The 14,474-nt window shown below is 43.7% G+C and overlaps 1 protein-coding gene across 1 annotated transcript in view; it reads left to right on the forward strand.

The window, feature by feature from the left end:
* Positions 1-14,474, forward strand: part of SLC12A6 (solute carrier family 12 member 6) — a 41,065-nt gene that overhangs the window by 10,441 nt on the left and 16,150 nt on the right. Inside the window, 2 exon segments of the mRNA XM_030186321.1 lie at positions 11,627-11,671; positions 14,143-14,246. Coding sequence (XP_030042181.1) covers positions 11,627-11,671; positions 14,143-14,246 — 149 coding nt within the window.

A 14,474-nucleotide genomic window follows, 5' to 3' on the forward strand; every position in this document is an offset into this window, starting at 1 on the left:
TTGTCTACTTTGTCTATTGTTAAATGCCTTGTCGTTCAAGCATGTGGCTCTTCTGCAATCCACTTTCCCCTTTCTGTCCTGAGTCTGCGTAGAGAGGCAGGAACCCCCCCCCCCCCAAAAAAAAAAAAAAAAACCAAACAAACCAGAAGGACATTGGGGGCCATCATTGACGAACACTGCTCTAGAATAATTTTTTTCTGTTTTCTCCAGGACTGATATCATTGCTACAATACATAGTATTATAGCAAACTAGTAAAAAAGGCCCATTTCGGTAGACAATGAAACGGGCGCTGGCAAGGTAATCCCCCACCCTCCCTCGCTGTCTCGCTCTGTCCCCTCCGAGACCCACGCCCCCCTCCCTCCTTCCCTCCCTTCCTTCCGAGTTCCAGACTCCCCCCTCCCTCCGATTTCAACACCCCCCGCCGCGACCCTCTCGACACCCCCCCTTTCCGCCAAAAACCCTCCCCCGCCGTCACGTACCTGTGCTGACGGGGGACCACAACCCCCAACAGCCGAAGTCCTCTTCTCGTCTGCACCGGCGTTGCTTGCTGAATGGTCTGATCAAGTTTCTGTACGCATGTCTGATGTCAGACGCACGCACAGAAACTTGATCAGATCATTCAGCAAGCAACGCCGCGGCAGCCAAGAAGAGGACTTCGGCTGTCGGGGGTTTGGGTCCCCCGTCAGCACAGGTATGCGACGGCAGCGGGGGAGGGTTCTCAGCAGTAAGGGGGGTCGAGAGGGTCGCGACAGGGGGGTTCAGGGGTCAGTAATGCGGAGAGGGGGGTGTTGAAATCGGAGGGAGGGACGTGAGGGGGCCTTGAACTGGAAGTTAGGGAGCTGGTTGAAACGCCAAGGAGGGGGCGTTGGTGCGCCGAGGGGGGGGGGCTTTGGTGATGCGCGATGTGGGAAGGGGCTCCTGCTCCTTATGTTGCAGCCAATCTGGTGTGTCCTTTCCGGTGACGTCAGCCTGGCTATGGAGCTTAGCTCAGTAACTCCGAAGGAGCCACGGACACAGGCAGGCCCATTAGAACGTTGGAGGTGAGATTTATTATATAGGAAGTGTTAGCACTGAATTAGTTTCTGAGTTTCACATTGTTGGGAAAAATCCGTCTTGGTGATTTCTGGTCACCTCTACCATGTATGTTACAATTTGGTTAAAGAACGAAGTCATTGTCTAATGTTCAGTTCGGATACAAAGTTAAATATTAGTAACGGTGAAGAAATAAAACTGTTGGGGGAAGGGCGGATTGTTCTAATAGACTTCTTTGTCAGAGGCAGGAAATGTACACTGGTAAGATCTATTTCTAGCTCCAGTTGATCCATGTTCTCTTTGTGTGTTCTTGTAGCTGAAAGAGGGGAGGGTAAAAGGGAAATTTTGATAAACTGAAGAATTCTTGTGTTTTGATCTTGAAACAACCCCTCCCTGCACGACCTCCAATTAAATTCAAATGTAAAAATTATAAAAACAAAACAAAGAAGGCAGGAAAGCAATTTGGTAATTTCTAGAAAAAGAGGAAGTCAGCCTCTGTGTACACCTAGAAACAGATTATGATGACAGACTGTGAAGCCCATGTAGCAGAGTTGTCAAGTTACCCATTTCCAAGAAGACTTTGGGCAGTAACTTACATCCAAAAACAGTCCCTAATTCTACCCATTGAAACCAGTACTGCAGGTCCTATAATACAACCGGATGGGGTTGTCAGAAATCTAGGACTGGCCTAAAATCTCCATCCTGGAACTTCATAATTTAATTTACAGTTAGTGACAGATCAATGTAGTGATGCCAGTGGATATAAGTGTTGCTAATATGCTGGCTTGTTGCTATGTATTGAATTTAGGATAATGAGGAGTACTGTTAATCTGTAGTACCATCCAGTGGATAAAAAATTCACAGAAGTCAAATTTACTTTAATTTCTGGAACATAGACAAAGCAATGGGGCCTGATGGGACACACCCGAGGGTGCTGAAAGGACTCAGGGAAGTCTTGGTAGCTCCGTTGCCTGACCTCTTCAATGCTGCCTTAGAGTCTGGAGTGGTCCCGGAGGGCTGGAGAAGGGTTGATGTAGTCCCTCTGCACAAGAGTGGAAGTAAGGAGGAGGTTGGGACTTACAGACCTGTTAGTCTGACCTTGGTGGTGAGTAAACTAATGGAAACGCTTCTAAAGCGTTACACGGAAATGGCAACCGCCATTCCGGCAAATGTAAGCCACATTGTGCCTGCAAATTGGTGGGAAAATGTGGGATACAAATGCTACAAATAATAATAATAATAAAGTGGAGGATTGTGAGGTTTCTAGAATCGAATGGACTGCAGGACCCGAAGCAGAGGCAGGTCTTTTCAGACAAACCTGATAGATTTCTTTGGGTACCAAACAGTTGGATATGGGCGGGGCGCTAGATGTGGTGTACTTGGATTTTAGCAAAGCCTTTGACACGGTTCCACACAGATGACTGATAAATAAACTGAGTGCCCGTATGGGCACTAAAGTGACTGACTGGGTTAAAAACTGGTTAAGTGGAAGGAGACAGAGAGTAGTGGTAGATGGAGTTTGCTCCAAGGAAAAGTATGTTATTGGTGTTGTACCGGAGAGAACGGTCCTTGGGCTGGCTCTTTTTAACATCTTTGTGAGTGATATTGCAGAAGGACTGTCTGGTAAGGCTTGTCTCTTTGCGGACAATACCAAATGTTGTAATAGGGTAGACACCCTGGAGTGCATGGATAGTATGTGGAGGGATTTGGCAAAGATTGAAGAATGGTCCAGCAATTGGAAACTCAGATTTAATGCTAAAAATTTCAGGGTCATAGTTCATAGTTTAATTAGACTTACTTGACCACTCTAGCTGCCAAGGCAGAGTAGAGAGGTTTACAAAACTACAATCTCGAGAAATCAAGAAAGGAATGCCAATTTCAGCAGCAACGATAACCATTCATACAAAGAGCAGGGTAAAGGGACAGGCAGAGAGGTGGATAGGGTAAGATTGAATCTCAAGCTGGAAATCCCGTCAACCTGGGTCCTCAAAAGCCTGCTTGCAGAAAGAGGCTTTCAGATTTGCTTTAAAGGATTTCTGAGATAATGCACTGCATAAGAGTGGGAGAGAATTCCAAATAAAAGGGGAAAGGAAATAAAAAAGCACTATATCTGGTAGATTTGTAATGAGCAGATTTAGGGTTAGGAAGGACAAGGCAGTGGTCGTTAATGGAGTGAAAGATCCTTGTGGGAGAATAGGGGATGGTGAGACGTGCAAGATAATCTGGAAGACTTACTCAGAGTGCCTTAACTTTTTTAAAGAGCTATCTTGTAAGTAATGTGTTTTTCAGCGGGTAACTAGGATAGTTTTAATAATGCAGTGGTATGGTCTGAACGGAGGGCATGGCAGAGCAGTTTTATGGCGATGTTCTGAAGTGATTGCAGCTGTTTTAGAGAAGAGTGAGGTAGGCCTGCATAGACATTATTACAGTAATCATGACAAGCAGTAAAAAGGGAGCGAATAAGAGCATGAAAATGGTCACAATCAAACAGGTGGCGCACAGTACACAGTTGCTAAAATAGAAGGAAGGAAATCTTGGAGATATGTGAGATTTGAGGAAGGAAAGAGAAAGAGAGGAATCCCCGATGATCCTGTGGTAACGGAAACTAGAAACTGGAGTGACTGGTATTCCAAAGAGATTAATGGGTGCCGAAGGCACGGAGAGGGTGGGATCCTGTAAACCAACAGGCTACTGTTTTATCTGGTTTGTTAACCATGTCTCAACTGAATCTAAACAAATCTGAAGTGGAGTAAACGAACTGGAAGTGGTCGGGTAGACTGGGAATATTACAAGAATATCATCCGCATAGAAATAGCTTGAGATGCCCGAAGACTGAATGAGACTAGCAAGGGGACTAAGGATCAGATTAAATAGGAGCAGAGAAAGTATTGATCCTTGAGGGACTCCACAGTGAAGAACATTGTTATTTGAAGATGAAGAGGTGGTAGTGACCTTTAAAGAACAGTTAGATAGAAATTAAGTAAACCAAGAAAGGACTGTACCAGAAATACCAAGTGAAGAGAGGTGAGAATGGTTTACAAGATCAAATGTTGCAGACAAGTCTAGGGAAACCGCTAAGACAATCTTAGGTTGCAAAAATCCAAGGAAAAGATTTAGTATAGGGGGGCGACGTACAGTACAACGCCGATTATCTGGACTATCATCTGTAGCGGATGGTCTGGATAATCATAAATCCAGATAATTGGAAAGAACTTTGGAATATTAAAATTGCTCACCAGAAGGATAATGGCACTGTCTGGTGCTGGATAGACTCCACAAAGCTCCGCTAAGTAGTAGCCTTATATCGATGAACATTTATAACCACACATGCAGTTGCAATACACTGGAGCTTTGCGTGGGCTTCTTTCTATCCACCTCCTGACGGTTCCGCATCCTTCTGGTGAGCAATTTAAAATTTTCAACTATCTGTGGGAAATGGAGACTGGGGGTGATGCTGTTCTGGTTAATTGGACATCCGGATGATCAGCATTCGGATAATCGGCATTTTAGTGTACTTCTGTGTACAAAAGAAGAGTGAGACTTGGGAGGTGATTGTGTCTGATCTCAAGGTGACCAAACCGGTAGGAAAGGTGACGGTTAAAGCCAGAAGGATGCTCTGGTGCATAGGGAGAGGAATGGGCCAGCAGGAAAAAAGAGGTGATTGTGCCCTTCTATAAGTCTCTGGTGAGGCCCCATTTAGAATGCTGTGTGCAATTCTGGAGACTGCACCTAAGAAAAGATATATAAACGGGATGGAGTTGGTCCAGAGGGTGGCTACAAAATTGATCAGTGGTCTCTTTCATAAAGCTTATGGGGACAGACTTAAAGCTCTCAATATGCATACTTTGGAAGAAAGGCGGGGGAGAGGGGATATGACATGTTTGAATACCTCTGTGGCATAGTCTCTTTGAAATGACGGAAAACTCTGGAATGAGAGAGCATAGGATGAATTTAAGAGGCTATAGGCTTGGGAGTAATCTAAGGAGAAATAATTTTTCATAGAAATGGTGGTGGATGTGTGGAATCACCGAGGACTATGTCTGAATTTAAGAAAGCACGGGACAGACACATGGGATCTCTTAGGGAAAGGAGGAGATAGTGGTTGCTGTGGATGGGCAGACTGGATGGGCTATTTGGCTCTTATCTGTTGTCATGTTTCTGTCACCCATATAAGGAGCCGTGCAGCCAGGAGACTTCCACTATTTCTGTGCCTCCAGCAGTGTCCTTTTTTTTGGAGGTTTAAGCAGAGTATCAGAGCTGAATAATAAACTAAACAGTCTGTCAATTCCTTTATTCATTGAGCATCTTTAAATCCCTCTGTAGCTCCTCCCCACCAAGCGTGAACCTTTGGAGTATTATCCCAGATTACTGTACCCAGACTGAATTGATCTCAATTTCCCAAATCCCATGGGTGAAGTGAATTAGTCCAGTGTAGAGCTGCCAGTTGGCTCCATCCTTGCCTGTAAAGCAACAGTAGTCGTATATTACACTTAAATAATAGTAGTACTGTGTGATGGTTGCTGTGTTTCACATTCCAGAAAGCTATCTGCATTGCCTGAGTGGCAGTTTCAACTATTTCATTTCGTTAGGATCTATTGGTATGTGTTCCAAAATTATCCCTTAGGATTTTAAATTAAAATGTACTCTCTTTAATTTTATTATCTATATGTTTCCCACGGGTATAAAAGTGTATATGCATGTAAACCATATTTCTGAACATTTTTTGGCATTTGTACGGGCAACGTTATTTTCCTTTTTCCTGCTCTGGCAAGTATGCACGTCTATCAGCAGCAGAGAAAAGGGGAGGGGGATCCCCTGGGGAGAGGTGTGCGACACGACTGTACACATTCTCCCTTATCATTTTAGGCAGGTCCTTACACTAGTAATATAATTTGAGTGGTGTCATTATTTATTTATTGCATTTGATGTTCCACAAATAGATCCAGAACTGGTGATTAAGCGGTTTACAGATCCTGCATTTTTTTCCTGGATTTTCCAATGAGTTGTTTCTTCAGGACTTGCATTGGTTCTTCTTAATTTCATTTTTCTCCTTGACAAGACTGTCTGCCCTGGTTTTACTCAGCTTGTTCTCCCTACATAAACTGCATTCTGGGACTTTCAGTTCTTGTTTCTCTAAGAAGTGCAGGTCATTAATACCATGTATGCAGCAGGTAAAAGCAACAGCTCCTGCACAGATGTATGAAGCTGTTGCTCAGCCATCTGTGATTAAGAAACTGCTGAAGTTATCTTGGATGCTTAGTTTTACCACCAGGGCCAAGTCTTGTGTATCACTAGTTAGTTGTTTTTGTTTACCCCTGATGCAGCCTATTTGGTGAAACATGGCTACGTCAGGATTGTTTGAATAAAGACTTTTTGGACTTTATAGTGTCTTGTTTTGGTGTTGCTTCTCTCTATTGTTGCAAGACACTCGGTGCCTCTTTTTTGATTCTCATTAATACCATGGGTTTGCAGCAGGTAAAAGGTGCAGCTGATCACAACCTCCTCTTAATTTTGTTGTGGCAAATACTTTGGTAGTGGAACTGTTCTTGGGTAGGTAGCTGCTGGAAGAATGTTTTTTATAGATCCTTTGTAGGCTGAGATCTTTTTCATTTCTTTTTTTTAAATTTGACCGACACCTTTGATGCTCAAATGTAAACATTTTTTCACCAAACTACCTAATTCTGATGCCTGCATAGACTCCAAACAGGGGATAGCCTGTGAGGAACACAGAGACTTATTGTGGGACCTCATTTGCAGAAGTCAGTAGGAGCAGAAAAGCAGGGCTGTGTGCTCAAAAGCTCAGGGGTAGTAATTGTGGAAGTGAAGGTGATTGCCACCACAGTGGCTTCCTAGGATGAACTCTTGGTTAACTGGTGCCAAGTGTGAAAGCTGAAAGTGGCAACTCCAGCACTATATATTCTGCTCCCTTTTCCTGCCAATATGCAGCGGAAGGAAGGAGTGTTAGTATGGCAGCACCTGCTCATGGATGGTACCATGCATGGCTACACAACTTGCAAGGCCAGAGGCTAGCCCTAGTTGACTTACCAACCAGCCAGTGGTGCTGATGTTGCACCTCCTCCAGCCCTGTGGTAAAAAGGATCACTTGTCACACCTGCCCAGTCAAACATCCTTTGGAGCCTTTTTCTAAAGTGTGTTAAGCAGTTAAGGCAGGAATTAGCTAGCATGTACTTGTCAAGTAGGGCCTCACTAGCAATTAACATGGTAGCTTTTGACATTAGTGCATGCTGATTCCTGCGTTAACTGCACTAAGTGGAATGGGATGGGGATGAAGGGCAGTGACACAAAGGAGTTAGTGTTGTGGGGAGAGGGGAAGGGGCCAAAAAGAACCCCAATATCTTTTTTTTGAGCAACTTTTGTTTATTAGGATTTATTTACTGCCTTTTTGAAGAAATTCACCCAAGGTGGTGTACAACAACAATCAGTCTGGACAGAGGCAAAAGACATTGTCAACAAAAATATAGACAGGTAAGAGAACTAAGCTGCATGTGGAGTCTGAACTGTGCATGAATATGATCATCTAAGGCAGGTGTGGATAAGCTATAGTACTGTGGTGGGGGGGGGTTGTGTTTGTGTATGTTTTTTGCATTTTTGTTTTTTTGCCATGGTTCAGTAAAAAGTAGTCAACAAAAAATCTGGTACAATATTTTCTTGTCTGCAGGTTAAGGGGAGATGACTGTTGGCTCATTGCTGCTCCTCTCTCTGTCTTCATTATCCTTTTTTGCCCTTGTTAGACTTTAAACAATTATTGCAGTAGGTGGAGCGGCCTGTAAGCCGCTCAGCAACAGATAACTAGAACAAAAAAGGAGGGTTGGGCCCTCCCCGCGGGCTGGTCACATGTCCTGGGGTAAAGTCAGTCTCTGCCTCTCCTGGGGAACACTGAAGCAAGCAAGATAGGAGAGACCATAAAAAGTAAGGAAAGAGGAAATCTGAAACATGCCACATTTCACCGTGACAAAAGTGCCCGATTCAGACGAGGAACCTGGCGAAGAGAGCTCCAGCCTGGCCCGGCTGACTGCCCGGATTCAGGAGCCTAGTGAGACACTGGCGTCAGGTGAGTGCCAAGCGCCCTGTGCTGCTTCAGTGCTCAGCCCTCAGGGAAGCTTGCCAGCAGCCTGGATAACAGAGCTAAGCCTTATCTGGCCATCTAAAGCTGTTCTGGTTTTGTGTGTGTGATTTTCAAACTGTGGCTGTGCAGAGGAGCTCTTTGTTCCTAAGCACCTGATTTCCTGTCCTTGCTAAGGTAATGGATTTCCTGGGGATGAGAAGACTTCCATTCATTGAATAAGGGGCACCCCTCTGGTGCCGCCGCCCCCCCCCCCCCCCCCCCCAAATAGGTGTGCAAGTGATAGGGAGATGGTTGATGTGGAGCTAGAAAAAAGTAAAAGTGGACAGGGCTATGATGACGGTGGAATACATCCTGAAATAAAGGCATTTAGAAAGTGTAATTTCACTGACTTTGTGGTTTTTTGTGTGATATTTTTGGTTGTGCTATTACCTTTGCATTCCCAGTGAGGGGGGTGGTCAGTAGAGGATTATCCAAATGTACATTAAAGTCGCCAAGAATAAGTAAGTTAGAATAGCAGATTGTGGCCTCTGAAATGGCGTGCAGGCAACAGTCCCATTTCTCAGCCAGGAGGGAAGGGGGGACACTACAAGAGAGGAATGTGTAGTCTAGTGTAGTGTTTACCAAGTCTGGTCCTGGAGTACCCCTTGCCAGTCAGGTTTTCAGGGTATGCACAATGAATATGCATGAAAGAGATTTGCATATAATGGAGGCAGTGTAAATCAAGTTCATGTGTATTCATTGTGGATCTCCTGAAAACCTGACTAGCAAGGGGTACTCCAGGACTGGACGTGGGAAACACAGGTCTAGTGCACCCGCAACCCCTGATAGAAGCCCTAGCTTCTAGACCCCAGACCTATCCCCCTCTGGCATACCTTCAAGAGGCAGGAGTGATGCCCACTCGTTTCTGCCTCTCTGCTACAATCTTAGAAAATGGCAGTGCCTGATTCCATGTGGTGCATTCAGGCATGAATGAAGTGGGGTCAGACTGCCAAATAAGGAATTGTTTTCCCTTATTTGAAGTCTGGGAAGTTCAGCATGCATTTTAATATTCTCTATGCTGATGTCTACCACATGAGTTAACTTTGGCACTGAACCCCTATCTGCATTACGTGGCCAGTAATGTGCATATAGATTGCTCATACTGCCCACTTCTGCATTAGCCCTGAGACAGGCCAGTCCCCAGAAAAAGCTTGAGTTCGCCATGCTGGGTCAGCCCAATGGCCTATCCGTCTTGTCTTTAGCTGCCCCAAACTCTTTCGCCTTAAAGGAAGTGTTTCATTTTATTTATTTATGTGAGGGTGGGGAGGGTGTCTCTTTATGTGTTAAATACGGTTTTCAGAGGTGCGACCAGAACTCTACATAGTACCACTCATGGTGTAGTCAACCATGGATCAATGCAAAGGCATTTTTATATTTCCATCTTTTTCTGTTATCAAATAATTTCCAGCTTTCCATTTGCTTTATCTGCTGCTGCAGCCACAGAGGATTTCAGTGCACTGTCCAGTTATACCAAGGTCATTTTCCTGGGTGGAATCTCTGAGGAAACTGGTAAAGCTTTGTTTGCATTCAGGGTATTGTCCTGAACAATTAGTTAGCCACAATTCCACCAGTGATAAAAAGTTCTACAATGGGGAGTAGTGTGTTATCGAACTATCGCCCTATCTCAGCTTTTACCTGTGATTGCTAAAGTGCTGGAGTTATCTGTATTTCATCAGTTGGACAATTATGTATGTGATCATGCACTATTAGGCCCTTTTCAGTACGGTTTCCACAAGGTTCTCAGTACAGAGACATTGTTGGTAGCAACAGTTGATGAGGTGCATCTAGGCTTGGGCCAATGGATTTTTCTTCATTGTTTACGTACTTGTGGCCCTGCGGATGGCATCCAGAAATGGTTTGTGTCTTTTCTGGACAACTGAAGAGCGGTGGTGCATGTGGGTGATCCAGTACGCACAGGGATTCCGCAGGGATCAGTTTTGTCGGCTGTTCTGTTTAACATCTATTTGCGCCTGTTGTGTGCATTGTTGCAGACTCTAGGGGTATCCTATTGAGTCTATGCTGACAACATTCAGGGTTTTTTTTTTCCGTTAACAATAACTGATCCTGATGGAACTTCTAAATTAAAAAGATGTTCTGGGTCCTGTTTTGGGGTGGATGACACAAAATACATTATGATTGAATCTTGGAAAAAATGGAGGTTATGTATGTTGTACATGATCCCATCTGTTCCTGTGCCTTCTAGTTTACTGCTATTGGGAGCAACTGTTAAACCGTCTTTGCAAGTGAAAAATTTGGGCATGTTATTGGATAATTTGTTCTCTTTTTGAATACAAGTGTAGGCAGAGGTGCAGTGTTCATTACAAAATGTGTATGTTGTACAAATTAAAACCGTTGTTGTTGCAGGAAGATTTTTTTAAGAAGGTAGTCCAGGCTATGATTTTAGGAACCGTGGACTACTGCGTTATCTGGGATTGCCTAAATCTTATGTACAGTCCCTCCAAGTAGCGCAGAATTTGGTGGTGAGATTGCTGTTGGGTCTATCTAAAATGGATCATGTGACATTGTATTTAAAACATTTGAAATGATTGTCTGTTCTATTGCCTTTTGTATAAATTGTTATTACTTACTCACCATGTATTGTACTAAGGGTCATCCACTTAGTTGAAGAAAGGTGTAACGGTCACAGGACAAGCATAATCCTGTGGTCCTTTCCCTACAACGTTTTCGCTTGGATGTAACTAGAACTGGAGCGTTCTCTTCCATTGCACCAGTGGAATGGAACAAACTACCTTTACGATCAAGACTGAATCTAGACTTGCCCATTTTAAATGGTCTTTGAGGGACTATTTGTTTTGCTTGGCACTAAAGTGAGCAGTTTATAGAATTTCCCTCCCCCCCACACAAAAATAAGTTAGGATTATTTTTCCTCATTTATTTTATTATACATACCACAACACTGTGTACTTGTCAGCATTAAATTTAATCTACCATCCAGATCCACAGGTGTTACTAGGTTCTCCTGTAAGGGGGGGGGGGGAGAGAGAGAAAGGGGATGGGATTGATATTCTGCTTTTCTGTGGTTACAATCAAAGCGGTTTACATATTATATACAGGTGCTTATTTTGTACCAGGGGCAATGGAGGGTTAAGCGAGTTGCCCAGAGTCGCAAGGAGCTGCAGTGGGAATCGAACCCAGTTCACCAGGATCAAAGTCCGCTGCACTAGCCACTAGGCTACTCCTTTTGTACTTCCCCATGGTCCGCCTGTGTTTTACATAGAGCATTGATCAATAAGTACCGGTTCTATTACAGATCCTTGGGTCATGCCACCATTTATCATTTAGTTGCACAGGAATAGTTCATAACTTATTACTGTGTAACATAGTTTCTGGGTTGCTTTTGGTTATGTTTCTAGCATGTGAATAGTTCTTTAATTTCTTTTGTTTCCTTTTTTCATGATTCATTTTCCATTGTTTTGTATTTTTTTCTTTTAATTTGTATTTTCTAGGCAGAAGTCAGAACTCTCTCACAGAAGAGAACAGCAGGCTCTTAGGTACAGTATGTATTCTTCATCAGTAAGCAGCTGTGAAGGGCTGAATTTGAGGGATGGCCAGTAGTCCATAGTGCTTTATTGCACATGTTTCGCTAGAATAACTTCCTGTCCAGAAACTGTAGAAAACTTAACACCTGGGGTGTAAAATTACCTATCCTGTTTGTGTGTGTTTTGTTTTTTTAAGCCTTTCTCCTGTACACCACAGATACAGTGCTGCTAGATGTGTTTTTATAAAGAAAATCTGGAACTCTGATGAACACTGTTACCTTAGTGCAGCTGTGGAATAGCCCAAATCTGCTGTCATAACTCAGTTGAAAGAATCTGTCTGGTACTTGCCCCCCACCCCCCAAGTACTCTTTCAGTTTCTTGCCCTCCTAGCTTCCCAGAGATCATAGTGGATCAGACCAACACCATCCTGGTACCTAGGATAACCGGTGGACCAACCTTGCTTTTATCCTGTTGTATGCAGAGAGATATAGTTTGAGCAATGCTATGTTCAGAAGAGTTGTTTCAGTTCAGCTGAGCAGAAATTGTTTATAGATCATAAGATAAGGCCTGCAAAGATAGCTTACAGCTCAAGGTGAATATTTTGGTGCTGCCCTGTGCCTATCACTAGTAGTATGGGAATTGGGCTTGCTCAGACATTCCTAGATTTAGAATTAGGTGGTTCTTACTCTTCTGTTTTTTTTTTTTTATAATAGGGCAGTGATATTTTGCTATTTTTCAAGTGGGAGCTATTTTGGTACGCAAACTTTATCGTGAGAACCAAGACTGTCATTGGAAAAAGCAGTTCCTGGGCAGCTGGCTTGGGAAGGGAGGGGTTCTTCCCTGAGGTCACCCTGGATGCTCTGGCGCAAAATCACTCGTATAACTAAAACACTTATTCTTTCCCTAAGCTTCTCTCCTCTCCCCTACACAATTCTCAGCCTCTGTACTCTTCTTTAGTCCCAGGCTTAATTTACACCAACCAGCCTCCACCACTTTAACCTTTCCTTTTAAATTAGAGCTGTACCTAATAGCATATTTTACTGTCTGACTGAATACAAATAATAGGGCTGTGAAGAAACAATATGTTTTAAGCATGTAGAACGTATTGGATATTTTCCTGTATTATGTTCTGAAGTTCTCCTGTTTGTCTAGCGGATGGTGCATGTTTGTTTTTAAAGCTGTTGCAGAGGACTGACGTCTTTATTTAGCACACGCATAGTGGGAAGTGTCTGTAGTGATGTAACCAGTTTTTGTTTGGGGCTTGACTGTTCTGGGCTCTGATTGGCCTGGAGTTTTGAAAAATTATCCAGTAGTGCTGACTGTTGCTTCAGCCTTAGCCTGGAAGGAAAGAAAGACAGATCTCTTTGCTGAGGTTTGGTGGATAATATGTCCTGACCTTCCCAGGTACTGCTTAGACAGTGTACAAGTGTTTAGTTAGTGTTATGATTGATCCTTATTTCAGTTACCTGTCATTGTTTGCCTATTGTTTGCACTATTTTATTCCACTGTTCAATATTTTTAGAGAGAGTAAACATAATTGTTCGTTCTGCTTGTCTGGCCTGATAAAGAATCCTGGTGGTTTGTGTGTTGGGTCTGTAAGTGCTACCTGGAAACTGTGGGACCACTGGGAGTGTGTGGCCCCAGTAACCTAGAAATCACTAGGGATAATTTGAGAGCGGGAGACTCACCCAGAGGTGGTTGTGACCCAGTCGGTAGGAGGAGGTGCAGGCTGCAGGTGCACTGTGCTGGGGATAGACCCTCTAAGTAGCTGTGGGATGACCCCAGGCGGCAGGTGGCTAGGCGTTTTCATGACAGGGACATTCAGCTTTAACATAATAATAAAAGAAGCAATGTGAAATCAGATGTCAAGTGTTTATTTCAGTAAGATTTAGCAAAGTAGAGCCCCGGACTAGTCTTATTTGAATTTAATTTGCTATTTGTCTGAATACGAATAATGTATTCAGGGCACTACTCGGGGCTGAATTGAATCAAATGGTAAACCCTACTTTAAACTGATTCTTCCCCAGAAGGAACTTATTGATTAAGCCTCCTCTAGAGGAACGACACTTTTTTGTTGTTTTCTTTCTCCATCACATGGCTCTCTGAATTTGAACCGCTTGGTACCCAAACTCTCCCACACTGTTTTCTCAGCCTTTTGGTACCATGACACATCATGAGCCTGTAGGATGGAGCTCTGCAGCAAGCGATACTTGACACCGTTGTGGACATGGCTGCTTTTGTGGAATTTCGGAAGAGCTAACTGGTTAGACCTGAGCATAGGGTACAGCTTTCTTTTTCTTACCAACTGAATTTATCTAAGCTCTGCTCAGCAGTGTACCTTACTGATAGAGGAGCATGGGGGTCTTTCAGTGTAGTAACCTGATGAGGGAGCTGATTGCACTGAATACATATCCTTTCTGCCAAGGAAGGACAGCTTAGGGGCTTTGCTGTCCATGGATTCATATTCGGTTCCTCTTTCTCAGATGATGGTGGTTGTGATAGCAGCAGCAGGAAGCATTCTGGTGCCTTTTCCAATAACTTTGAAGATGGGGATGATTACTGTGATCGCAACTTGGCACTGTTTGAGGTAAGCGTCCTGCTGCCATGCCAGCCAACCAAATGCATTCTGGGGCTTGTTACATGAGCAGCCCCTAAATTTAAAATCTCTTGAGATTTTGCACTTTGAATCCAGCTGCTAGCCAGATACCTCTAGCTGTTCTCTAGTCAGCTTCTTACCTGAACTTAGTAGGGGTAGGACTGTGAAAAAGCATTCCTGTCACAAACGTGGGGGATAAATGTCGGAAATAAATAAAGC

The sequence above is a fragment of the Microcaecilia unicolor genome, chromosome 14 (genome assembly GCF_901765095.1).
Source record: "Microcaecilia unicolor chromosome 14, aMicUni1.1, whole genome shotgun sequence".
Taxonomy (NCBI): domain Eukaryota; kingdom Metazoa; phylum Chordata; class Amphibia; order Gymnophiona; family Siphonopidae; genus Microcaecilia; species Microcaecilia unicolor.